Source organism: Equus quagga, chromosome 5 (assembly GCF_021613505.1).
Source record: "Equus quagga isolate Etosha38 chromosome 5, UCLA_HA_Equagga_1.0, whole genome shotgun sequence".
In the NCBI taxonomy this organism is placed as follows: domain Eukaryota; kingdom Metazoa; phylum Chordata; class Mammalia; order Perissodactyla; family Equidae; genus Equus; species Equus quagga.
The window spans coordinates 84,701,279-84,728,010 of NC_060271.1; the positions used below are offsets into that span (position 1 = coordinate 84,701,279).

General features: G+C 43.6%; 1 protein-coding gene across 2 annotated transcripts in view; it reads left to right on the forward strand.

Moving 5' to 3' along the window:
- The window catches only part of SPRED2 (sprouty related EVH1 domain containing 2), a 114,083-nt gene that overhangs the window by 79,626 nt on the left and 7,725 nt on the right, over positions 1-26,732 (forward strand). For both annotated transcript variants that reach the window (XM_046661105.1, XM_046661107.1), the window contains exons 2-4: positions 1,543-1,720; positions 10,079-10,247; positions 12,465-12,529. In XM_046661105.1, the coding sequence (XP_046517061.1) occupies positions 1,543-1,720; positions 10,079-10,247; positions 12,465-12,529 (412 nt within the window). The remainder of the gene's footprint in view (positions 1-1,542; positions 1,721-10,078; positions 10,248-12,464; positions 12,530-26,732) is intronic.

Sequence of the window (26,732 nt, forward strand, 5' to 3'; positions counted from 1 at the left end):
TCAGAGGAACTGGAGGGAGGACCAATGGCCTGCAGCAGAGGCGAATACCCTACCCCACACCTAGGCTCAGCATGGAGGGTTGTGGCAGAGAGAAAGCAGCCCCACGTGCGTGGGCCACAGAGGCTCAGGCCAGAGCATGTTTTCATTTAGGTTAAGAAAGTGAAAGAAACTTACGTGAGGAGGTACCTGGAGGAGTTGAGTTCACAGAGACAGACAGTAGAGTGGTGGTTGCCAAAGGCTAGGGCGAGGGGAGAATGGGGAGTTAGTGTAATGGGAAGGGAGTTCCACTTTTGCAAGAGGAAAAAAGTTCTGGAGATGGATGGTGGTGACAACTGCAGAACAGTGTGAATGTGCTTAATGCCACAGAGCTGTATACTTAAAAATGGCTAAAATAGTAAATTTTACATTATATATATTTTACCACAATTAAAAAAAAAGTGAAAGGAATGGTCTATGGAAGGGATGAGGGAGTGAGGGGGATCCTGGGCCTTGAGTCCCCGGGGCACACTGGGAGACAAATTGGGTCACAGTAGAGGGTGAGCCACAGGGAGTTGTGGGAAATCTGGGAGGCTTTGCCTTTGGTGGGTGAGTGAGGTGAGCAGGGATGTGGGGCAGAGGGACCTTCTAAATGGTCTCCAGCAGATGACGGTGGTGGCCAGGTCTGAGCACCTGTCCTGGGGGGCGGAAAGAGGGGTTCTGTGTCACTGTGCATCTTTGTTTCCGTAGAATCTGGCATAGTGCCTGGTGTATAGAAGATGGGAATATACGTTTGGATGAGTAAGAAATGAATTCCATCCAGGAAAGAAAACAGCAAGCGAGAATTTAATAGCCTTGCTGAAAATCCAAATAAATTTCTCAAAAAGTGATGGAGAGTGAAAAAAAGCTAGAGTTGGTCTCTAGAGGAGAAAGAGATTCTTGGCAAATGTGCAGAAGAACTTATTGTGAAATTGAAGTTTAGACTGGAAAAAATAAAATCATAAACAGAAGTCTACACATGTGTAAATAGTATTTGCATTGAAATATTTTCCCACCTATTTAAATGATTGCATGGTGAATTTGTGATTTGGAAGTGGAGTATCCTATTCTTATGCTAAATCAGAAGATTATTAGCTTTACAAAATGTTGAACGTTGGTCATTCGTTATAAACTAAGTTTTAAGGGTTGAAAACATAATATCCTCTTAAGTGAATGGATATGCCTTTCCTAACCTATAGATACCAAACTGTGGAGATCAGCTCATTCATTTTATTATCCATGATTCTACCTCGAAACTGGAGAATGTTATGCCTGTATACATCTTCAAAGACTCACAAATATTTTTTAATTACTGGGCATATGTTTTTAAATGTACTTTTATATTGAGTTTAAGTGTTTGTTTTTTCTCTAAAAGTTGAGATGGGCTTCCATTTAAGGTTGCTGCCAGGCATAGATTTTCTTTTGATGAGTCCCGAAAATGCTGGCTGGTGGTCATCTTGCATTGTGAAACGTGTCCTGCAGCTACCAGACCATTGTCATGCCCCATTCTTCTTGTTGTCGTTTTAGTGACAGCTATATTGTGCGTGTCAAGGCTGTGGTTATGACCAGAGATGACTCCAGCGGGGGATGGTTCCCACAGGAAGGAGGCGGGATCAGTCGCGTGGGGGTCTGTAAGGTCATGCACCCCGAAGGCAATGGACGAAGCGGCTTTCTCATCCATGGTGAACGACAGAAAGACAAACTGGTAATGGCAGACATGCGACGCGTGGGTTACATTAGCAACGACTGATTTCTTTACGTTAACTCACAGCCCTCTTCCGGGGGTATTTTTTCCCTTCATTCTCTGACTTCAAACTCTTGTGAAATCTTCCGAAGTTAGAACTCTGGAGCTGGTGCCAAACTGCAAGACGTAACCCTGGCTTTCCAGCCAAGTCACTTTTTTACCACATACCGTATAACGCAGATACTTAGAAGTCATATATTAGGCTGTCTTGTTTGCGTCTTTGATTGACTAAGCTGTCTTTCTGTCACTGTAACAAAATATTCACAACAAAAGTATGTTGTTTATTATGAATCATGTTGTAGTGAGCTGGGAAGTCAGAGTTTTTAAAAAAATATAGGGTTTATTCATGGAGCACGCCATCAAGGTTTGGATGGTGAGGGGTAAAATGCAAAAGAAAGTCATCTGACATTCTGTTACCCCTAAATAAATGTTTATCTAAAAGACCCCATAGCTTTTATTTCATAAGCTAATGAATAAAACATGCTTGGGAAAAGAAAGTCACAAAAAAGTAGTGGTGTCATACTTCTATAATAATTCTACATGCTGAAAAATACACACTTTGGAGAGTAATCATCATCTCACATGGGTGGGGACGTCGATAGTTCATATCATACAGTTTCATGAAGGAACTTGGATGTCCAGTTCTGTGTTATGAAGGAATCTATGACATGAAGGAAAATTGAATGTCTAAATCTATTTTTAATTGGTGGCCTTGAACCTAGAAGAACATTGCTTCTGTCTGTGTCTGATCGTGGGGTATAGACTCAAAAGCTAACCGTTGAGTCAAATGTTGCCGGAGCATGTAGGATCCCAACAGAGAAAATTTAAAAACACCCTAGGAATGTGTCTTGTTACATTTGAGACCCTTAACAGCAGCATCTATTGAGTTTGATGGGCTAAGTGTACAAGTGTTAATCTTCTTTTGCAACGACTTCTTGTTTTTTAGAAAAGTTACAAAATAGACAAGACAGACCAATTTGTAAATGTTCTATATGAATTAACAGAAATGCTATTTTCACACTTGATTCATTTCTGAAAATAAACAAAAATTGAAAGGGAGAATATAGCTCATTTTAAGAAGTATGTCCATCAGGAAATTCGCTACATAATAATCACATAATTAAAACATTCTTGTTTATAAGATATTCACAAAGGCAATGTAACCACATTATCAATAAAAAGTAAAATAACTAACATTTATCTAGCGTTTACTTTGTGCTAAATACAATGCTAGCCCTTTAGGTTGTTTCATTCTATCCTTACAGCAGCCTGTATAATTGTAACTAAAGAAATTAAGATTCAGAAAGATTCCACCTAAAGTCTTAGGTGACCCATCTCGGGGGCCTGGAACCAGTGTTTGATACCTGTCACTCTGACCCCAAAACTGAGCCAAACTCACATGTGCACAACCACCTTTAGCCCTTGATGTAGTTTTTTTTCCCTTGTGCATATTTTTGTTTTTACATACCTATAATCAGAGCTTGTAAACAGTTTTGCATCTCCTTTGTTTTGCCTTAACTTTCTCATGAGAAATTTTCCATGTTGTTGGTATCAGGGTGATGTTCATTGTTTATTTGATGATCTCCTTAGTGTCAAATATTAAAGTTCTTTCCCTTTTTTCCCGCCCTGTCTTACCTACCTGCATTTAACCTGCCTGCATTTGCCACATTTATTTTCTCGGAATATTTTGGGGACATCAGATTTTTATGACTTTTGATGCTTACACAAAGAGCACTACCGGCATATATGAGAATTTCCTCTAGCACATTGAGGGTCAGATATTTTCAATCTTTATCAATTTCATAAAGTGAAAGTCGTATCTTGTTGATTACTAATGAGATCAAACTTTTTTCTTTGTTAAACAGTTGTCACTGAATTATCTGTTAATGTCCTTTGCATATTTACCTATCGGGGCCTTATTTTTCTCCTTGACATATGCCCTCTTGTATGGTAAAGATATTAATCTTCATCTGCCATATTTGCTGCAAATGTTTCTATAATCTGTTGCTTGTATTTTTATTTTAGTTGGTGTTCTTTTTCTACAAAAATATTGATGGAAAAAATTTTTTCACCTTTTCACTTTTTATTGTTATTACTTTTGTGTTAGAAAATTATCTTACCCGAACAATTATATCTTTTTACATCTATTTTTTTCCTATTTCTATGGTTCGTCAGAGAATATATCAACCTAAAATGGCCATTAGATTGTCTAATCCAGCTCCTTCATTTTATAAATACATTTATAAACTTCTGTCTTACCACTAACTTGTACATAATAATTGTAAACTTTTCCCTTTTTTTCCGAGGCCCTTTATGTAAATAACTTCAGTTAAATTCCCGTCACATTCTGAAGAAGGAAAATACTATTACCTCCACTTTGTAGTGGGAACCTCAGAGCTCCAAGACATGACCTGTTTCCTATCTAGTTGCGTAGTTATTAGCAGAGCCGGCACTGGGAACCGTTTCATTGTGAAGCCAAAACCTAGTCCCTTCATACTGTCTCTGCGCAGTAATAGGGCAGTCCTGGGTGTAGACCAGCTTCTCTTGTTTGTTGCTCTTGCACAACGATTATGTACCTCTTCCTCTCCCCAATCATGTTTCATCCATTAAGGCATCCCTCTTCCTGTCTGCTTTACATTCTCTGACTCTACACTTCTGGACTATACCAACTAATACTTAAATCACACACCCATGCACCCAGTTATGCCTCTCCACCTTTTAATCCCTCACCTTGCCTGTGTCACACTCTGGGAAATTCTGGTCTCCTGTAATCAGTGGTACTTAACCCCCTCCCCCTGCTTTGTTCCACAACATGCACACGTCCGCACACACATACACACACATACATACACACCCCTTTGGAGATATGGTGACTCTTCCTTTGGCCTAGGGCTCCCATAATGCAGCACTTCTGCCCACTGGCGGGTATGAACACACAAAGGAGCTCTGCAAATGAAGTGGGTTGTTGAAGAAGCCCCCCTCTAAATGGTGGAATGGCGAGGAGAGAGTGGAGATCATTTTTAGAATACAGTGGATGGATGGTATCAGAGCTCCCAGTATTCCAACTAGGACATGAAATGCTTTTCCTGATAGAAACAGTGTCGTCACTAGTTTTTACAATGTAGTGCAGTTCCAGAATTCAAGGCATTGGTTTTTGTTGTTATGTGAATCATACATTGAGGCATGTGAACTTAACTGCCATTGTTTCTGAGGGAGAAGTCTGTGTTCCAGACATCTATTCACAAGTTGTTATTTGGATATTTTGTAAGTTGGGGACAATCAAGTTTTCCTGAGAAATTATATGTAAATTTAACATTTCTGAGTTGAATCCTATTTTAGATGGATTAGAGGAATTTTTTCCTTAAACAAATCCTGTGATAATCCACCTCTCAGTCGTTGCCCACTCACAGACCCATGAGCCCTCACACGCATTTGACGAGAGTTCCAGCTTGCAAGCTGTTTGAAAGACAATTTGGGAGGACATTAATTTTAAATGTATGCACCTTTTTACCTAGCAGTTCTTCATCCAGTCCCTATCCTAGGGGCTGGCCCTGTGGCCAAGTGGTTAAGTTCGTGGGTTCTGCTTTGGCAGCCCAGTGTTTCGCTGGTTCGGATCCTGGGCGCGGACATGGCACCACTCATCAGGCCATGCTGAGGCGGCATCCCACATAGCACAAGCAGAAGGACCTACAACTAAAATATACACCTATATACTGGGGGCCTTTGGCGAGAAGAAGGAAAAATAAAATCTTTAAAAAAAATGAATAAACCCTATCCTATAGAAGTTGACTTAGACACAAAGATTTATGGACAGCATCGGTTCTCAAACATTTTTCGTCTCAGGATCCCTTTACGCTCTAAGAATTTATTGAGAACCCAAAAGGCTTTTGTTTCTGTGGGTGATAGCAACTAATATTTACCATATTAGAAATTAAAACTGGAATTTAAAACACCCTTAAACTCTATTGTTAGCATAAATGACATTCTTTATGACAAATAACTACATAACTATTTCCCAGAACAAAATAATTGTGAGAAAAGTAGTACTGCTTTGCATTTTTGCAAATCTCTTTAATATCTGGCTTAATAGAAAATTGGTGGATTCTAATATCTACTGCTTCCAGTCTGTTGAAGTATGTGAAACAAATCCAGTCTCACACAGGAATGTGGTTGGAAAGGGGAGGAGTATTTTAATAGCCTTTTCAGATAATTGTAGACATATTTCTTTGCTACTACACCAAAAATTGGCTTGTAGTAATTTCTTAAAAGTGGCATCTGAAGCCACATCAGTGAACTGTTCATACTCTGTTCTGTTAAAATCCACTGGTTTATCTTTCACTTTGAATGGGCCTTTTCCTCATGCCTGATTTTGTAACATCATGCATTGGTCATTTGAGAAATAATGATTTACTAAGTTAAGCAGATCTTCCAAATGTTGGTACACTTAATTCTATAGTATCAAAACTCACATTTCTTAATATCACCACTCATCTCATTAGAAAAGTCTTTAAGTATCAGGAAGCTGTCCAAAATTCTGATTTTTCACTTGAAAGTTCAGATTTTATTATTGGCAACAAATACCTCCAGTTGTTTTCCTCGAAGTGACAGGCTCACCGTGTTCATTTTCAAGAAAACGTCTGCCGAATACCCAAGTCTGAATAACCCTAGTTTGTCAGATGTTCTTTCAAGTAAACCTGGTGATCCATGCAAAAAGCAGTGAGTTCAGTCACAGCTGGAACAGTCGCACAAGTACTTTTCCTTGAGACAACCCGCATTCTTCCCTATGCAGCAGAGGTGAAGAGGCGAGTAGAAATGCTCGTCCCTCTTCTAACGTTGCGTTTGTGCAAAGCGAGAGTTTCCTCATATACTTCAACCAAAGTGACATGTGATAGCAGATTGACTGCAGAGGCAGCTATGAGAAGTGAATTATGTATCCTTCCCATTTCATCACACAGAATAAAAGATGTGTATGCAAGGGTCAAGATCTAGTAATTTTCAACTGCTTCACCAAGGACAATCCTACATAAAACTAGCATTTTTTACTTTGACCGTGTGACAGTGATGAATCTGGTGACCTTTGTACAGTTTGGTGCCACCACACTGCCTTGGTTCACACCACGGCACAGCAGTTTTACCCACCCATCCTTCTATACCATCAGCAAAAATGGCAACACAGTGAAAAGGCACAAAAGTCTTATTGTATGAAGATAGTTTTGCCCTCCTGGACCTCCTGAAAGGGCCTGGAGGGGGCAGGGGGAGGTCTCCCAGGAGCCCACAGACCAAACTTAGAGAACATGTTTAAGGATGTTCAGTCCATCACTGTCTGTGGAAGTGACCAATTAGAAATAACCTAAATGCCCATTAGTATGGAGAATGGCCGACTAATTCTAATATATCCATACTGAGGAATATTATGTAGCCATTAAACAGAATCCTTTTTTACCTTCCTGTAACTCTAAGCCATGTGGTTTTTTTGTTTGTTTTTGAGGAAGATTAGCCCTGAGCTAACTGCTGCCAATCCTCTGCTTTTTGCTGAGGAAGACTGGCCCTGAGCTAACATCCGTGCCCATCTTCCTCTACGATATATGTGGGACGCCTGCCACAGCATGGCTTGCCAAGCGTTGCCATGCCCGCACCCGGGATCCAAACCGGCGAACCCCGGGTCTCCAAGAAGTGGAACGTGCGCGCTTAACCACTGTACCACCGGGCCGGCCCCTGAGCCCTGTTTTTAAGTAAAGTGAAAGGCAAGCTGCAGAGCAGTTTTTAGGTGTGGCTACATTTAAACACGTACACTTATGTGAATATATAAAGAAGCCACAGAAAGGAAACTAGGATTGTGTCGCCATACTGACCGTGGGCAACTCTGGCAATGGGGAGGCCTTGGGGTGGGGAGGGTGAGATGAGTAAGAATGGAGCCTTCGTGTATTCATCTAAATTACTTAAGTCTTTTACAATACATATTTCTTGTGTAGATTTTTTTTAAAGCCTCCAACTAGAATATACAATCATTTTTTCTCCCCATGCATCTCATTTAAAAAGGTACTTTTAAAAGCCTTTCTCAAGTGTTAAGTTAATGGCAAAATTTCACTAGAGGGTTGATACCTGTTAGGAAGATTAAAACATCTGAACTTTTTCATTTTTGCCCTTAAACTTATATATGTAGAGATGTCATTTTGTTTAAGAGAACATAAAGAGGTGGTATCTGATCCCCTCCCTCTCACAGAATTTAGGAGGCTGAACTTACTTTACTTTTCTAAGAATTTATTATGGGGCCGGCCCTGTGGCCAAGTGGTTAGGTTCGAGAGCTCCACTTTGGCAGCCCAGGGTTTCGCCGGTTTGAATCCTGGGCTTGGACATGGCACCACTCATCAAGCCACAATGAAGCAGCATCCCACATGCCACAACTAGAAGGACCCACAACTAAAAATATACAACTATGTACTGGGGGGCTATGGGGAGAAAAAGGAAAAGTTAAAAATCTTTAAAAAAAAAAGAATTTATTAAACTTCTCTAAGAAAATGTACCATTGGAATAATCTTTAACTTGGAAAATGTCAACCAAAGACTAATTTTTTTTTTTACCCCAAGAATATGGATAAACTAGAAGTCTTCGTTTTTAGAAAAAGTTTATTTTGAGACTTTGAATTGAGACTATTAAATTCTAAAATAGATAACATTTGTTAGCTAAAGCCTTGGTTATTTGGATTTCCCCAACTTGGAATGGGGCTGGGCTGACATTTAATCATTGCACTATTCTTAGGGGAAAATGGCCATAATAAGCAATTTAATTATAAATAGAACTGTGTGAGCGGGCCGTTGTCTTCTTTCAATACAATGTAATAAAGTTAACTGTTTGGGACTGCTATCTGATACACCAGTTTGACTACGATTCTCATGTATTAAGTTAGGGAACATTTATTAGGCAGCACTTAATTTCTGTTTGCTTAGATGTATTCTTGAAAGCTGTACTCATTTAAAGATATTCTCTAATTTGAATCTATACCAATTTAGCTGGGCCTTTTACTCTTTTCCTTCACTTAGTCTAAAATTAATAACATCTCAGTTTGTAAAATGCACAGCTTTGCCAGAACAACATCAAAGCTATTAAAACTTAGCCACATCATTTTGGTATACATAATGAAGCCATAGGAATAAATATTGTTGCTATTTTGGAGTTTTTTTTGAAGAATGAAGTTCACGTTCACGTGATTGCAATGCTTCTTTTATTCTATCATATTAAACTGATATTTTTATCAACAATAGCACTGTCCTAGACACAGGGTGTAATTTATAATACATCTTGATCTTTTACAGTCTACTTAGGGGAATAAGACTAATGCACACAAGACTGTTAGAGAATAATATGAAATCATGTGCTAAATTGTGAAGGTGACAGGAAGAAATGGAATAAATAAAAGAGTAAAAACTTGATGGTGGAAATATACTTGGATGAGTGTGACCCTGTTAAGTTTCTCATTACTCAGTGTTTTCAGAGCATGTTGATGTGTATGTCCTCATTGATAACATTGGTGTTATTTCGCTTTTAGAGATAAAAAGATCAAGGGTCTGAGACAAAACACTCAAAGTCATAGCTTAGTAAAAGGCAGTTCTGAGACTAGATTGCTAGAAACTTGGAGATTGTTGTAATAATCCAGATAAAAGGTTAATAGAGACCCAGATCAAGGTGGTAGCAACTGAAATGGGATTGATATAAAAGATGTTGAAGGAAAAATGAAATGGACTTGGTGATTAATAATACAGGGGATAGAGAAAGCAGAGAAGGCAAAGATAACCACAGAGATTTTGAGCCAGAGAAAATGAACAGAGAGGGGTTGACATTGCTAGATATGGGGAAGTTGGGAGAGGAAACTGGTGGCAGAAATTTCAGAGCAGATTAATTTTTCAACTTGTTGAATTTGAGGTCACTGGGAAACAACCATTAGGACAGAGGAGAGAAGATTGAGAGTCATTAATACAAAAGTCGTGACGCACAAGTGGTAAACCCAGAACAGAGCCAAGCCCCAAGACCTGGGCCTGAGCCTAGTGCCCCCAGTCAAGGGCAGGAGGAAGACAAATGAGTGAGATGAAAAGCGTGGTTAAGGAGTACAGCAGTACAGTGGGGGTCACCAAAGGCAAGAGTGGATGGTCAACAGAGGCGAGCAAAGGCTTCTTCCAAGATGGAGAGACTTGGGCAGGTGAAGGCAGGGTTACGGGATTCACATTAGTTGCATCAGTGCTGGTTGGTTCCTAGTTAGGTTTTGGTAACCAGACACCATCATGACCTTCACAAGTAACCAGCCTGTGTGTTTCCATCCTTCAGGTGGTATTGGAATGCTATGTAAGAAAGGACTTGGTCTACACCAAAGCCAACCCAACCTTTCATCATTGGAAGGTCGACAATAGGAAGTTTGGACTTACTTTCCAAAGCCCTGCTGATGCGCGAGCCTTTGACAGGGGAGTGAGGAAAGCAATCGAAGACCTTATAGAAGGTATTGAATTTGTCACTGTGTTCTCAGTGGGACTCAGGGAATGTTCCAAGTTCTTTTTAATTCCAGTTGTCTCCCATCATATATCTGTGGTTTATTTGCGGGAGGATTGGGAGCCAGGTCAGTAGATGCCAAGACATTAGGAACATCCAAGGAGAACAAGTATAAAGTGACAGTGCAGCGCAAAAGGAGATGGGTTTCAGAGTAGGGAGTGATTCCAATTGGTTTAGACTCTGCTCTGAAAGACAAGTTCTGGACTTCCATGTGAGTGACTTTTTGACAGATTTCACCTTTCCCTCACTATTGAGACAGCTTTGCTCTGATCTGTCTTGGCTCAGAAGTGAAGAATGGATTCTAACGGGCCCAGCAGGCTCCAGGCCCACCTACTGTCCTCCTGTAATCAGAGCCCAGGGTCTACAGAGGCCACTGAAAAGGAAAGGGCTCTGTGGCTCCTGGAGCCCTGGCTTAGGGAGGCCTTAGTCTGTGGGTGAGTGGGTAAGAGACATTGTGTTGCATTTGATCACGGCCTGAAAGGTTCTTGGGCCATCGATTCTTAGGGGCTTTTCTAGAGTCCACAGATGCAAATACAAATTCTCCATTCAACACATTCAGTTATCAAATCAGAGAGTTAAAGGGCCCTGCGAAGAAAGCAATATCAAGCAAGGCTTGTTAAAGCCAGATTCAGAATGGGGGGAAATTAATCACAAAAGAATATGTTTCATTCATGTAAGAAATAAAAGTATTCTGAAGTCATTCTCTTCGTTGTGGATTTGGGGGAAAAGAGAAAAGCAAATCTTAAAAGAAAAATTTCTTAACATTATTAGTAAGGCAATTCTAGCTACAACATGAATCTGTTAACTACAACCATGTGACAGCGAAAAAGATAATAAAAACCGGTGTTTGCATCATAGGACTGACATAAGGTGGCAGATATTTAAAATGTTATTAAACGTGGCTTTTAAATGTTTAAACAGAAGATAGCTCCTGAATTACTGATAGAAGTTTGCAGTATGTCCATGTACTTAATCACTGCAGCTACACCCCAAATTTGATTCTCTTGCTTGTAATTTTTTGCTCTATATATGCTCTACCTAGCTGTTTCCTATCAAACTTGCCTTAAACATTGATTGACTGGAATAATTCAAATAGTAGAGAAAAATCCCAAAAGATCAGTAGGAATTGCACAGAGGGTATTGTGGAACTTATTTTTCCCCTTGCCATCCCTCTTTGGAAATTTAAATATTTCTCATCCCTTTCTCAGCAATCCTTTTAATTTCAACTTTATGTAATAGCAAAATATTTTCTAAATGCACGTTTTTAAAGACCTAACCAAGAAAAAGGAGAAGATAGAGAATAAATTTCCCTCTTGGTATATCTATCACTTAGGCAAATATAAATGTTTTTCCTTTTAGTCTTTAACGGTGTCAGTTAAGTGGATCCTCACGTTACCGGGTATTACTAGAGGAAAAAGTCAGAAGTTATACTGATTTGCAAACCAGAATGAAAAAAGAGATGAATAAGTGAATAAATTGAACCCTAAATAACCAATTCACTCCATGATAGAATAAACTGGGTTTTCTGACGTGAGCCTAAATTTTGGCCTGAGAAAGAGTGAAAACTCATTGATGTCTTGGTATCACAAGAGAAAACCCACTTCCCCAGGTATCGGCTTAGAAGGTGGCTCCCACAGTTGGGGTTAGTAGAGTGTCTGAATTTCAGAACAGGAGGTGACTATACTAGCTATTTAGTCAAACCCCCTCACTGGGAGATGAAAAAGCCAGAGAGCTAAGTGCAGTGGACACAGTGAGAGTATGGTGGGTCTGACCTGACAATTCTCCATCCAGTGCTTTTCCCACCACACAATGGGGACCTGGGGAACTGCTGGCAAAGGCTGGTCTTGACACATGCCCTTCAGAGTAGTGGCCAGGCTCTCCTGTCCTCTCCTCCATGGTGCCTCTCTGTGCATGTTCTCTAGTGGCCAGTGGACAAGTTTGAGGGATTAACTGGAAACAACAGTAGGCAAAGCTAATTTAGGGAGCATCCTGGCAAAAGTCAATTAAAGAAGAGGAAATTAAAAGCATTTTGTTCTCAGGTAAGATTTATGCTGGTGATTCCCATGCAAAAGGAATGGAATGTAGTTTTATTCAAATATACTTTTTAAATGATTGGATTTGACTTGTCCTCTTTGGAAAGACTTTCTCACACTTTTTGTCTTTTTAGGCTCAACAACGTCATCTTCCACCATCCATAATGAAGCCGAGCTTGGTGATGATGACGTTTTTACAGTAAGTTCCCTAGGTCCTCTGCTTTCCAGATTCGTTGGTGAAGAATCAGAGCGAGGTTCTGTTGAAGGGCATGAGAGACACTGTGCAATTAGGCGTTTGCCGTTGCTGTTGGAATGCCGTCGAGGAGACCCCTGTCTGGTCACAGTTTTTGCTGTGCTGGGTTTGCCTTTGTCGTCCTTGTTGCAGTGGCACCATCCGCCACACGGCACAACAGTGTCAGCTCTCCCCGACCTGTCCAAGCTTCCGGCACGGTCTCCCCTCAGATTTAGGGTGACCAAATGTCCTCGTGTTAGCACTGGAAGTCCCTGGTTCTGTGAAACACCTCGATCCCAGGCAAACCGGGACAACTGGTCACCCTACTCAGTCTTCTGTTAACACAACCCCCTCCCTGCCTTCGAGGGGAAAAGCCAGAAGTAGCCTTCCTAATGAGTGATTAAACGTCCGATAAGAAAGGCCCGAAGGCTGAGCTGAGGTTAGGCCCAAGTGTGCGAAGGCAGGAGAGGGGTTGTATGTTTTGACGCAGCTTGAGTTAGTGGGATGTAACTGGAGACAAAATGATTTCTCAGCTTGCTTCTTCATTTCAGTCCTGTGCTTATAGAAGTTAATTAACAAATAGCACATTGTGCACCTGCTGTGTGCTTGGTGCAGCCAGGAGCTGTAGGGCAGCACTTTCAGACTCTGGGCCTTGACCCCCAGTAAGAAATACATTTATGTTGTAACCTAGGACACACACACATCAACAGACACCTGAAACCAGATTGTACTTCGTGTTCTGCATTCTGATTTTTTTCTCTTCCGTTTCATTGTCTTCTACTTTTTATTATGAAACTTTTCAAGCACATTGTTTAAAGAATAATACACTGAAAACCTGTGTGCTGTGCACTTGGATTCAGCAGTTGTAACATTTGCCTCATTTGCTTTATCCATGCATATGTACTTACACATACGTACTTACACATGCATGCGCGCACACACATGTTTTTTTGCTGATCCAGTTGAAAGTAAATCACTTCTAAATACTTCATGCATCTCCTAAAAATAAGGCATTTTCCTGTACCACTGCAACACCATTACTATGCCTAAGAAAATTAATGGGAATTTCATATCTAATAGTTCCTCTGTTGTTCCAAGTGTATCTTTTATAAGCTAGTTTCTATTTCATATTTTAAAATATTGACTGCAACCCTTTAACCTTGTTTCCCAATGCACTCATCATGCAACTAGTGATTTGGAAGACGCTACTTTGGGAATACAGAGGTGTGTAAACCCTGGCTCCAGCCCTCCTGGAGATCATGGGATGGTTTGGACAGAGACGAGATTGACCTAGGAGAGGCTCAGAGAATGGCACAGACTGTGTAAAGTGCTCTGGTCCAGAGTACTTCACAGGGAGGGACGTGGGGTTCAGAGAAGACCACTAGGAGGTGAGGTGGGACTGGTCCTTGCTGGCATTTGAACACAGTTTAGGAAGGGGCTTCGAGGTGGGAACCACGGGGGTGAAGGCGGAAGCAGGGATGTGCGTGGTGAGTTGCCTGAGCATCGCAGATCCCAACCTGACGTGACAGAGCATGCGTAGGGGTTTCAGGAAATGAACTCAGTTGTCGTTCCATGGAGCGGCTGGCTTCCTATAGTGCTCCGAGCAGATCCTCTCAACAGTTGGCATGTTGCTTACATCTGTTCCTTTGTCACGTTTCGAGAGACAAACAACAGCAGGCGGGTTAAAAGGTGGCTTCCTGTGCTCCAGAGCAAAACTGTCATTTGCAGCTGCTTCCCAGCTACCTGCCAGAAGTGATTTATAGAATTGAGAGAGGGCAAGAGGGAAAGGGGCGATGGAAGCCTGCATCCCTCCTGGTTTTGTCCTTTAATGCACAGGGGGATGGATCAACGTGCTGCTCTAGAAGGAAGTGTAGAAACAGCCCTGCTGTTTCCAGACGCTCAGAAACTCACTGGAGAAGGATCTCCACTTAATTGTGTTTCGTGTAGGCCCCGATGTATATGATCAGTTGCCTTCACTCCATTTACAAACAAGGCCTGTTAGAATAGTACCTTCCTTCCCCAAGACAGGCCCAGTCATTGGGCTGTTGACGATTAGGAACACATCCCGTGTAAGGATGGGAGGGTCTCCCGGGGCTTACACACTACATTTCCCTTTTCTTCACGAGCTCCCTGTCATTAGACTTTGTATCCTAAGACAGTAAATGAGATGTCTCTGAAAGCTGGAGCCAAGCAAGTGAGCAGCTGCGTTAACTCCTGTATAGTCCACAGCTTCCCAAAGCTGGTTGTATTCTAAAACTTTTATTGGTAAGACAGATGTTTAGAACTCGGAACTCATTCGTGATAGAAAGAGTATAAATGGTGATAAGACCCTCCTACAACTTATGATGGACTGGAAGCATGAGAATTTTCTAAGAGAAAAGCGTGTGGATAGGAAACCCTTCAGAAGGGTAACCTGAGGAACCAGGAGTATTATCTGCTGTTTGAGGGGATTCTGTGGGGCTAGGAGGACAACAGGACATTGTGGACATTCTGATGCACATTCTACATTGGAAAATAAAGTGGAGGAAGGGGCACCCCCATACCTGTGGAACGAGTGTTTGGTGTGTGCTCTCCAAGCGTAGGCTGTCTCTGCTCACGCTTTCCCAGCTCTCGTGGCTGCCCCCAAACCAGCTTGTCCTCCTGACTTCTCAGCATGGTAAAGCCATGTTGCAATTCCTCAGAGTAAAATCAGTGTCCTGCTTAGCACGTGCATGAGTGCACGTGCACACACACCCCGCTCACCCATCTGTTGCCAGGTGCCAACCCTGTTGCCTCTGCAGTCTTCCCAGGCCTCTCCTTCCATTTCACTGTCTCTACCAGAGCCTCTTGATTAGCAACCATTCTCATTTTCTGAGTTTGGGCTATTTGTCTGTTCATGTGTCCTAATATTTCTCCCTGGACCAATTATGATTGTTCTCCCTCCTTTAAAGTCCCACAGCACTTCTGTTGTTCATTTCCCTCTTACCACTTGAAAGTCTGTCTTTTTTTCATCTTTTGTAGTTTATTTGCTGAATGAATGAATCTGCATCTAATGAGAAGCAGGTTATTCCTCATTACAGTCTCTGCAACCCTCTAAAGGTTTGCTCTATAGGTGATCAATACATGGGTGATCTGAACTCAGATGTAGTGTGTAACAGTCATAGGTGTTCATATTTTACTCATTTGCTTTTTTGTTATCCTAGGGGACCATTTAAAGTTGGGTGATTTTGAGGGGTTCTCGGTAGCTTCTTGTCATATTTTTCCAGCTGTGTTTTCTGCTGAGTCTGCAACTAGGAACTGAGTCTTAGTATTGTCACCCACTATAGCTCTTGGCCACTCAGGCTTCTTCTCGCTCTCGCCGTCAACTTTCCCCCTTGCAGCACAGTCCCTTCACGGCCCCTCTACTCCATGGGAGACCTCAGTTACAGTGACTGATCCAGGTGAACACAAATACCCAGGTGGCAAGTGTGTGCCTGGCATTAAATAGGGATGTATGAGGGAATTCAAATGAGGCCTGAGCCATTTGGGACAAATTTGTAAGATGAGTAATGCAACAAATATAAAGCAACAACAGCAGCAAAAAGGTTAGCGTTCTGTAACGGGCGTTTTTTGGCATCGCTAAGAGTTAACACACTCTTGTTGGTGCCTCCAGCTGACAGCTTTTCATTTCTTTCATTTCAAAGCCGGGGAGACTTGAGAGGGAGGGACAGAATGGAAAGACTCCTGAGTCTGTTCCCCCTGTTGAGCTTCTGTCCTTGTGGAGGAGACGTGCTGTACGTTGTCTCGTAGAGGAGGCCCTCGTAAACGTTAGAGGTGAATGGGTTAGCTCCGTGCGTAAGTTGAGCTGGTTTGTTCCCCAGTAGAACTGACTTCCTCCCAGATCCCTACAGTTCAGGGCCCTGAGGTCAGAGGGTTTGGAGTGCGCAAGGAAGGGGGTTGTTGAGGAGAGAGAGAGTAGAGAAAATGGACCATATAGAACTCAAGAGGCTGCGGGTTTTATGGTCATTTAATGAACCATTTTCCAAATTCCTGTTTTGTAGGGTTTGGTCCCTTAAAACCCATTGGTTTATTTACTGCTACAGAATTCTAAAATCATTTTTAAAGGTTATTAGCATCTTCATAGGTAGACAAGGATGATTTTAATACAACCTTGGGAGAATGCAGCTGCAGTGCGTCCAGAGAGCCAGCTGATCTAGAGTCTGTGGGCACGTGTTGTTGGCGCTTCAGCTGTCATTGCGCTGAGTGGCTGGATTCTGGTTCTAAAGCTGGGGGATTTAGAGAAATATTTGCTTTATAGAAAGATCCTTGGGGGTGTATAAAATAGCTAAGTCTTCATCTTCCATAATAAGAAGTCCTTAAATAATATCTAAATCTGCAAATCAGGAAATAGTAGTGTAACCACATGGCATTGAGAAAATGGAAATACAAGAAGAGCCACAAGAATGTAAAGTGTATTTCTCTGGCGAGTGAGAAGCTGAGATGGAGGAGGCGAGACTGCTATTTGAGATGTTAAATGATATACATGTATTGATTTTTAAAAAGAAAGAAAGAATGAGAGGGGGTTTTCTCAGAAGGAGAGAGAGGGAGTCAAGAAAGAGGGGTCAAGAGACACCTTAGAGACAGGAATCCTGATCTCCCCCATCTGGGGGCTTAAAGAGATTCAAGACTCAACAGAGGTGAGCACCATGCTCTCGGCGCTCTTTGTCCTCCCACTCTTTTCTCTGTGATAGGAAGCAGTGTGTCCACCGTGGAAGTCGTGACCCGTTACAGGTAGGATGCCTGACAGGAGTTAGCTGGAAGTATTTGGCTTGCTGGGAGGCCAAGATAGCTCCGTAGAGGCCAACTCCTTAGAAGTATAGGTCTTGGAACTGGAAGGGAATTTGAGTTCATATCAGACGAGCCAGCCTCCTTCCTTCTGGCAAATGAAGAAGGATTTGCCTCGTTTTACGGACACAGTCATGGGAGCAGCTCGCAGAGTCAGATGGGTGGCGTCCCTAAGAGCACACAGCTGGTTCGTAGTAGAGGAGTAAGAACACCATCTCCCAGCCTCTCCACTGCACCACTGCTGTTTTTCTCTTCCTCTGATGAATAATTACGTTTATGACATTTCAGCTCTTCTGCTTTTTAAACAACCAGCCAAGTACAAGAGTTGTATTTTAGGGTTCTCTTGGGGCTAAGTTGGAAAGGGGAGAGATAAGAATATGTGACTGATGCCCCGTGTGGCCCATTCATGTGATGACTTGGAGCCTTCTCACCGAGTGTTGCAGCCTAAAGGTCCTCAAAATAGCTTGACCATAGGAAGGCCTCGGAGCTTGACCGTAGGAAGGCCTACCCTATCTGAGGTTTCGATTTTTTTTTCTGCCATCTAGATTTGTACTGCCATCTAAGTATTGCTTCTGGATTTGGACAGCCCTTTTCCATGGTGATTCCTAATTCAGCCTAGTGCCTTAAGGCCTCCATCCTGTATAATGAGTTAGCTTCTCTCCTGTGCACCTAGAAAGGGTACTGTGTACCATCCTTTGCAGAATTGAGAAGAGTCATTCACATCATTTTGTGTGGGTCTGAATTCCCTCCTAGAACCCAGTAGAAAAAGACTAGCATTTGGGTTGTTTTGGTGTTTCACTGTACTTTATTTCTTTAGTTAGGCAGTCCTTCTCTACATGGGAAAAATGTCATGTCTTTGACAACAGCGTCAGCTTCTAGCCATGTTCTGGCCAGACTGGAAAACTTGGTCCTTCCTCATGCCCTATGCCTGAACCCTTGACATCCTGTTTATTACAAGCTGCGTTTTATTACTTTCTGGCTATTCAGAGCAGTTGTCCCTAATGGCACCTCGGACCCTTCCCGTCCACCCGAGGTGTTTTCCGAAGCGGGGCTAGAGCAAGTAGTGGAAACCAAGGTACTTAAGAAGCAGTTTGTTCTGTCCTCGACGGGCTTTGGAGTATTTGCACGTTGTGCTTGTTTTCATTCTTGGTTAAGTAGAAGAAATGAGTTCACTGAATTTTGTAATTATCAAGGTTTCATTTATAGAAGCAGAAGAGTGCAGAATACCACAAAATTTTCCTTTTTCTTGAGAAGTTTTTTCCACATAGTCCATTCCCAACAACCATGAAGACTGAAGACAAATCTATCAATTTTGTAATAAATGGAGTTCATTTACTGATTTTCTAGGAAAGAGGTTGTTTTAAGATGAAGTGGCTTGTGCCCCCCGAGTTTACAGGGTTTGGAGGCTCCAGAGAAGCCTGGATTCTAAGCTTGGTTCTGCCATTAGTTAGCTGTGGTCATTGATCCTCTGGACTCAGAACTTTCTCAGGGTGAACGCATTTCCTCTGAGTCTCTGTTTGCTGGCCCAAGGGACGGGGGCGGGGGGAAGGGAACCGTGGTGTGGAGCTGGCCCTGGCTCTGTGCCCTGCACATTCACATACGGCACTGGGTTCGGTCCTCACAACCACCCTGGCAGGTACATATTGACACTCACATTTCTGCAAATAAAAGCACCAAGGCTCAGGGAGATGCAGCACCCTGTCCTCAGTTCCACACTCTGCTCACCCAGAGGCAAACCCCGAGTCTACTTGCTGCCTTTCAGAGAACTTTAAGAAACATTTATTCAATAAGTTTTGGTAAATTTTACATATTAAATATGCCAGATTCCCTTAATGGCAAACGAGTCACCTAAATGATAGACTTTTCAACCAGTGCATTGGCTTAAAACCTCATCCGTCTGGTCCGTGGAGGCATGAGGTTCAGCTGGCCCTGCTGCTCTGAGAGCCCCAGGCTCATTTTAGATGATCAGTTGATCAGAAATGCATTCTGTCATCTCTACCTTTGGATTGACGGTTTGGGGCAAAGTGGGCTGGGGGAGGGAAAGTAAAGAGAAAATAGGTTGAAAATGTAAGTTACTTCCACAAAGTTTCACTAGTGAAACTGATCTATGGTGGTTTATTAAGAAAAGCAAAAATGCTGTGGGCGGGGCGGCCCGGGCTGTGATGACACCAGGGAGCAGTGAGCATCCCCTCACTGCTGCTGCCTGAGACCCAGCACCGCAGGGGGTGGCGTGGACGGTCTCAGAAGAGGATGGGAGTTGCTTTACCTTCTAAATGACAGTAATTATCAAGCTCACATTACCAGGAAGAAGAGGATCTTTATATTCGATAGGTAATACCTGCAGTGGCTAAATTAAAGCAATTAAATGTCTGAGGCTCGCACAAAAGCTTTGCCGTGCTCTCCATTTCAGGAAGCCCGAAGGCGAGTTGCTAGCCCTCCCACTTGTGTCTTTCTTCATTTACACAGATATCATCTCATCTTAAGCTGTGGCTGTAGGATACCATTATTTCCATTTTACTAATTCATGCTGAGCACATATCAGGGTGACCTGAAACCAGCCTTCCTGCTCCTAGCCCCTCGGCCCTTCCCACAAAACTAAGCTCTGGGCTTATCAGAGTCCTTTCCTTTCATATCAGAATCCCAGCACCAGCCCAGGGCGGAGTGGTTAAGTTCACATGTTCCACTCCGAAGGCCTAGGGGTGGGGACCGGTATCGTTCATCAGGCCATGCTGAGGCAGCATCCCACAACCAGAAGGAGCTACAACTAGAATATACAACTATGTAGTGGGGGGCTTTGGGGAGAAGAAGAAGAAGAAAAAAAAAAAGATTGGCAACAGATATTAGCTCAAGTGCCAATCTAAAAAAATTTTTTTTTAAAAAATTCCACCTAACTTCAAATTTTAGAAATGTAAAACTTTTTTTTTAACCTATGGGAATTTTGTTTTTGTTGTTACTTCTTCACAATAAAAGAATGCCCACTCTATCTATCCTGTGGTTCCCAAGAGGACAATGTCCCAGAGTCTAGGACAAAGTTATCACTTTCTCCCCCAGCAGCTGCCTATTAGACCCAAACTGCCTGCTAGCCGGAGCCATAAACAGCACTGCCTGGCTGATTTCTTGCTCTGCTTGCCTTTTTGAAAGAGGACACCTGGAACCCATGTAGGCCCTTAGGACAGGGAAGCCAGTGCTACCTGTTCCCAAAGACCTGTTGACAGAGTGGGTGACAGCTTCCTGTTTGCCAAAGAAAAAAGGATTGGCTGTAGGTCTGTCCATCTAGTAGATCCTGAGGGGACGGACGTGCTTTGCTGAAGTTAGAAACAACAGCTCGTTCAAACCACCTGAGCCAGGAGCCTTCTGAGGCCTCAGCCATCCAGTGTACTGTCTCCTGAGAAGCAGAAGATGCCCAGAGTTTCATGTGATCAGTCTAGTCTCCCAGCCCAAGGATAAGAGGAATGGTGTATGTTTCTATTTCTGTTTACATTTATTTATATTTATATATAGTGTGTGTGTACATACTTTTTTAAAAAAAAATGAGAAGCCCTTGCAATAGGAAGAATATTGAATATTGCTTTGGTTGCATCAGCTGTTGAGACCTATTTTGGTGGTGGATTGCCGTAAAAATAATACAAATTGCGGTCATAACTACTAGTTAGCCGCCATTAAAAATGTAAAATAGCAGCAGCAGTGACAGACCGGGCAGAAATTCTACTTAATCGATCTGAATAGATCCTGTGGCTCTTGAATCAACTAAGCGGCAGTCTTGATCGAACCCCTGCGGCCTGTCATGTTCTTAGAGGAGAGAAAGGAGTGCCATGTAAAATTGTTGGAGCTCAAGTGGACCTTGGAGGTCATCCAGCGCAGCTCCCTTATTTTACACATGGGGAAACTGAGGCACAAAGAAGTTAAACAACTTGTCCAGGACGTGTCGTCTAGGCTGGCCTGGAATCAAGGTTTTCTGATCCTCTCAGTATCATGCTACTTTTGCTCAACGTTACTATATGATTCCTAGATGGTGTGATTTAGCTTCTTAAGCGTTTTCTTCACTTTATTTTCTATGCCTTACTCAAAACGTGTGAGCCTGCAGACCCCCCGAGATGGCTACTCAGAGTAGGCTCGGCTCCTCACGCTGTGTGCTTTCTCTGGCTTGTATGTCCCAGGGACACAGGGATGATGAAGTGGCTGTACTTGTTTGCTTGCCCCTCTGGAGGTTGGGTTCGTCCCATTTGTCTCCATTCCCAGGAGGGAGAAGAAAATTGCCAGTTGCCAGGCTTCTCGTAGTCTCACTGATATACCCAGCAGGAGCGTCCTCCTCCAGAAAGCTGTAAACCCAGTGCCCCTGAGTGGTTCCAAGTGTCCTTGAAACAGCAGCCCTGGGCACACCTTTCCTCTCCCATCGGCACTGCTTGCCAGCTGCTGCTACCTTTGTTCCCCACCACCACCCCCACTTTTGGAAAAAGAGATTTAGCAGGAAAATCCAGGGGGGTTGAAGGGATGCACACAGTCCTGAAAACGCTTGTTTCACTTTGAAATGCATAGTGTGACCCACCCTGAATGCCCCCAGAAAGCCCTTGGGCAGCAGCCAGGACTCCATCCCAGGATGGGTAATGCAAGCAAACCGCCTCCTCAGCTGCTCTGGCCTCTGGGTTCCTTCCCTCCCTCCCTCCTTGAGCTTCCCATGGTCAGAGGTTGGCCTTCCAAATGAAGAAGGCTCATTCCTGGGCCCAGGGCATGTAAACAGATGCATGTGCTTCTTTACGAACTTCCAGGTGCACTCAGCGTCCCTCCATAGGAGAAGGAAGAATAGCCGAGTTTCCAAGAGTAAGAAATCCTATTTCACAAAATATGCTCGTACAGTAGGAGGGAGCCAGCCACATACTTAGCATTAGGCATCAATCTTCTAATCGTCTTTCTCGATTCAGACCAATTCCCACCCAAACCAGGCAGCACTGACCCTGGGGAAGTGGGCACCTCATCCTAATGTCTTTTTGTACTTCAGGTTTTGACTCATTGTCAAGATATCATAACATTAAAGTCAACTATTCAAAAGAAAAGTCTGTATCAACTTCTGAGGCTCCATGTTCTTTCTGTCATTTGTTGTTAAATTCTGGAGAATTATGGGAAACATCTGAATTCTCAAAATAAGAACAACTTAGGTCTGCAGAGACCAGCCATTGGAAGCTCGCTCTTTTTGAAGAAGTTTATCAGATGTTCACTGATAAACTTCAGTCTCTGTTTGCTTCCTCTGGGCCTTGGTCTGGGTTGGCCACCCATCTAGAAGGCCACCCACTCATCTCGGTGCCCCTCCTCAGGGAAGCCACCTGGCCTTGCCCCTCCCTGCCCATGTCACCTTCTGTGTCTGGGCCCACATCCCACAAAGCACCCAGCCCAAACCCAAAAGCCTTTCAGGGCAGGGATGGGTGTTTTTACCACCAGAGTGGATTTGCTCAGGCAGTCGTGTCTGTTTTCTCAGTGCCCTCTGACTCTTTCATCTCAGTACCCTCTGACGCTTGCTTCCACCTCCCATCCCTTCATTTTCTCACCCTCCAGTTCCTTTTATGCTCTTCCTTAGCAAAGTCTTGTCTCAGCTCACTGCCCCATTAGAGGGTTTTAGAACCAGGTCACACAAAGTTTTTTATGACTCAGAATATGTGAGTTTGTACAGTAACCATAGAAACATTTGAAAACGTAGTCAAAGGTCTACCCCTTAAAAAGGGATCAAACTTAGGTGGTTAAGAAACACAGCTCCCATGTTATAGATGGGAAGCTGCCTCGCTCAGTCTACAAGGCTAGCATAACCCTGCTACAAAACTGGGCAAGGACAGCTCACAGAGAGGAAAACAGAAGCCAAACTCACTTGTGAATCTAGATGTAAAGTTTCTAAGTAAAATACTAACAAATCACATCAAATATTTCTGACACAAATTTAGTGAAAAACCAATAGAGTATATCCCAGGAATGGAAAGGTGGTTTATATTGGAAAAGCCAACAGTTTAATTCATACATTAATAAAATAAAGGTGAAAGATTATGTAATCATCTCAATAGATAGAGAAAAAACATCTGGTGACATCCATCATCTTTTAGTGAAAACCCGTAGCAATCTAGAATACAAGGAAACTTTTGGAACTTTATAATCACTCAAGTTCTTTAGAAACATCATATTTAATAGACAATCATTAGAAGTTGTCCCATGAAAGTCAGATTCAAGGCAAGCAGGGCCACTGTCACCTCTGTTTTTCCCTGTCACGCTGCAAGCCCTGGCAAAAGATGCCATAAGACAAGAAAAAGTGTAAATACTGGAAGGGGGACCAAACTCTTTTGTGGATGTTGCGATTTACTTAGAAAAATCCAGAGAATCACTGCATAAGGTATTTGAACTTTCATAAGGGAGTTAAGGCAGCCAGATACAGGACCGACATAACAAAATCAGTAACTTGTCTATAATCGGCAGTAACAGTTTAGAACATGGAAATGCTTAATCTCCTTTCATTTTTGCAATAACCCTGAGGACGATTTTGCAAATGTAAAAACTGGAGTTAGAGGTTAACTTGACCAAAATCACACAATTATAACTAGCAGAGAATGAATCCAATCAGTCCACCTGAGCTGTGGCCTTGTTGGTTAGCATTGTAATACTCCATTGCGATTCTGTTGTTCAGCGCTGCGTATTAATTAGGTTGCAGACTTCTTAATTGGACATCTTTGTAATAATGGGCATTGACACTGAGTCCCAGTCAAACAGAGGCAAGATGTCTTGGAGAGTACATTGCAGGCGGCCACAATTGTGTTTGCTGCATCACGGTGCGCGAGACCTCCCAGGGGTCGGCAGTGCCGGCCTCGCTGTCCACAATGCGCGGCACTGAGGGCTCGCTCTGACTGCGCTCTCTCCGGACGTGGGGAAGCTGCCGCTGAAGCCTCTGCTGTTAGGAGCCTGAGGTCCTGGAGCAGAGACGAGCCGCGGAGGACTGCTGCTTTTGTTCTTGAGCTCAAACCTGCAGCAGTACAGAGACTCCCACTGGAGAGCAAGGCAAGTTTAAAACGCGGCCAGAGTCTGAGTTGCAGGTGAAGCTGTCAGATTGGTAGGTGTCATTAGCTTGTGCACACAAATAGCAGAGAGATGCTCAAGAATCTGGCATGTGACTGTGTGTAGGTGCATAGCTTCGCGGGCTGCTTTTCTGAGGCTCTGTGTGGAAACCACAAGCAGAGTCATGGAGAGGCCATTCCGAGGTGCATGTGGGAGACAGGATGTTTCTTCCCTGGCCTTCCTTGGAGATGCCCAGACAGGACATTCCTTTTGTTTGTAGGTCACACTCGCCACTTTGCAAGATTTGTCTGATAGTATGGATCGGAAATAAGCCCCGGCTTCCAATGGAGCTTCTCTTGCCTGCTCTCCTTTCTGGAGTCCAGACTGACACAGGCATGGGAGGCGCTGGGCTGGAAGGTCCCCTCAGCAGGCAGTGAACTGTGGACACGCTCCAGAGTTTTCCGGCCTTCCTGCTCCTCTGGACCAATTCCCTGTCAGATAAGGAGATACTAAAAGGCCTTTCTCAGTCTCGCATTCTCTCACAATGTCCGGGAAGCGATGCCCTGGACTCTGCGGTGGGAAGAGGCTGTTTGGGTCTGGGGAGGTAGGATGGTTGCATCAGAAGACAGTGTTTCTGATGGCTCGTGAATACTAGGAGAAACTGGGTGTGGCTCGTTTCTCAGAATGACTTGCTATGTGTTGTTAACCTGGACATGGGTCACAGAAAGTAGGGTGGATTCGGGTGGACAGATGACTAACACAGAGGTGACCCTGAGGAGTTAACCGAGTTTCTGAGAACTAAATGCTGAGTGCGTATAACAGTGTTCAATACAAGGGCAGCTCCTAACCTACGAGGTGACTGTCATGTGGGAGTTGGATAAGAATTTAACCCTTGAGATTTGATCACACCAAAGGGCCCCTATTGACTCATTCAGAAAGTGGTTATTGAGATCCCTAATTGGAACCCTTTGTATTGCGAGACACCGCCCCCTTATCTTCTGGGTTTGTATAAGGCAGGGTGCACCTTCTTACTTGGAGAAGTGGTGCTTGTGTTCATCTCTACAAAACACCTGTCAGAGCCTGCATGGGGACGGGCTCGCCTGAATTGAGAAGCAGCAGTGTGGGGCACTGAAATCCGCTGGGCCTGGTGGTCAGGGCTGCATTTCAGCCCAGCTCTGCCAGTGGCTGCCTGCCACGGTTGGCAGGATCGTGCATCTCTCAGGCTCTCTGTTCTCCTGTGTGTGATGCGGGGACGATAGTGTACCGGCAGCCGCGTTCACATGGAGCCGGGGCCTGGCACCTCGTAAGCACTCACACAGTCTGGACAATTAAGAGTTGTTTGCTTTGTTGTTCTCACTGATCGACAACCACCCGAGTGTTAAAGAGGGAGGCAGCACCTCCGAAGACGTAAAGAGTGGATGACAGTTAGAAGACAGGCCAGAGTTTGGAAGAAAGTAAAAATTCTTGTGTACCCGTCTGGTCTCTTTCACTTACTGGGATTTGAGGGGTAACTGGCAACTCTTCCCTATCTGAGTTCTGAACCAATTGAGGGGGAAAGAAAAAAAAAGATAGGAGACCCTTTGTTACTGAAGATGCAGGAGTGGATGTCCCAGGACCGGATCCCAGGCTTAGACAGACCTGCCCTGCCAGCACAGGGGCGCTGGATCTCCACAGCCTCCCCACAATGGGAGGACCCTTGACCTCCAACTGGACCTCACAGTCCCAAGAATGGTTGCCAGCATGTGCGACTTGCCAGTTGGGTGGCCTCCAAGAGGCAGAGGAGGGAAGCAGCAGCCTCCAGGCCCAGCTCCATTCCACCTGCTGTAGAGAGGGTGCAGGTGGAACTGCTGCCAGAGGTGGAATCAGGAGTGAGGAAAAGTGCACCCAAGTGACCGACCCGACACCTTCTGGCTTAAGTTACTGAAGGGAATTGGAGCATATCATTGGGACAGCCTAGGGTGGAGCAGGGTTCAGGATTGTCTGGATCCAGAAGCTCAAGTGGTGTCTAGGTGGGCCTTCTTCTTTGTTTTGCTTCACTTCATACTCAGAAGATTCCCTCCCTGTGCCCTCACTAGGATTCCAGGTTTATGGGACCCTTAGATCTTAACTTCAGAAATAGAGTCAGCATCTTTTCTTACCTCTCTGTCAAAAATCTCTTTGTATTGCCTTAGAGAGGACAGCGTGTCCATATATGAATTAGTTCTTGTGGACTGAGGGATTGGAAACAGGCGTCAGACCCACAGCACTTGGACCAAACAGAATGAGAGAGAAATCCAGGAGGACTGGGTCCCCAAAAGGACGGTGCACGTGTCCTCCAAGTTTTAAGAGTTGACAGTGGGCGTTG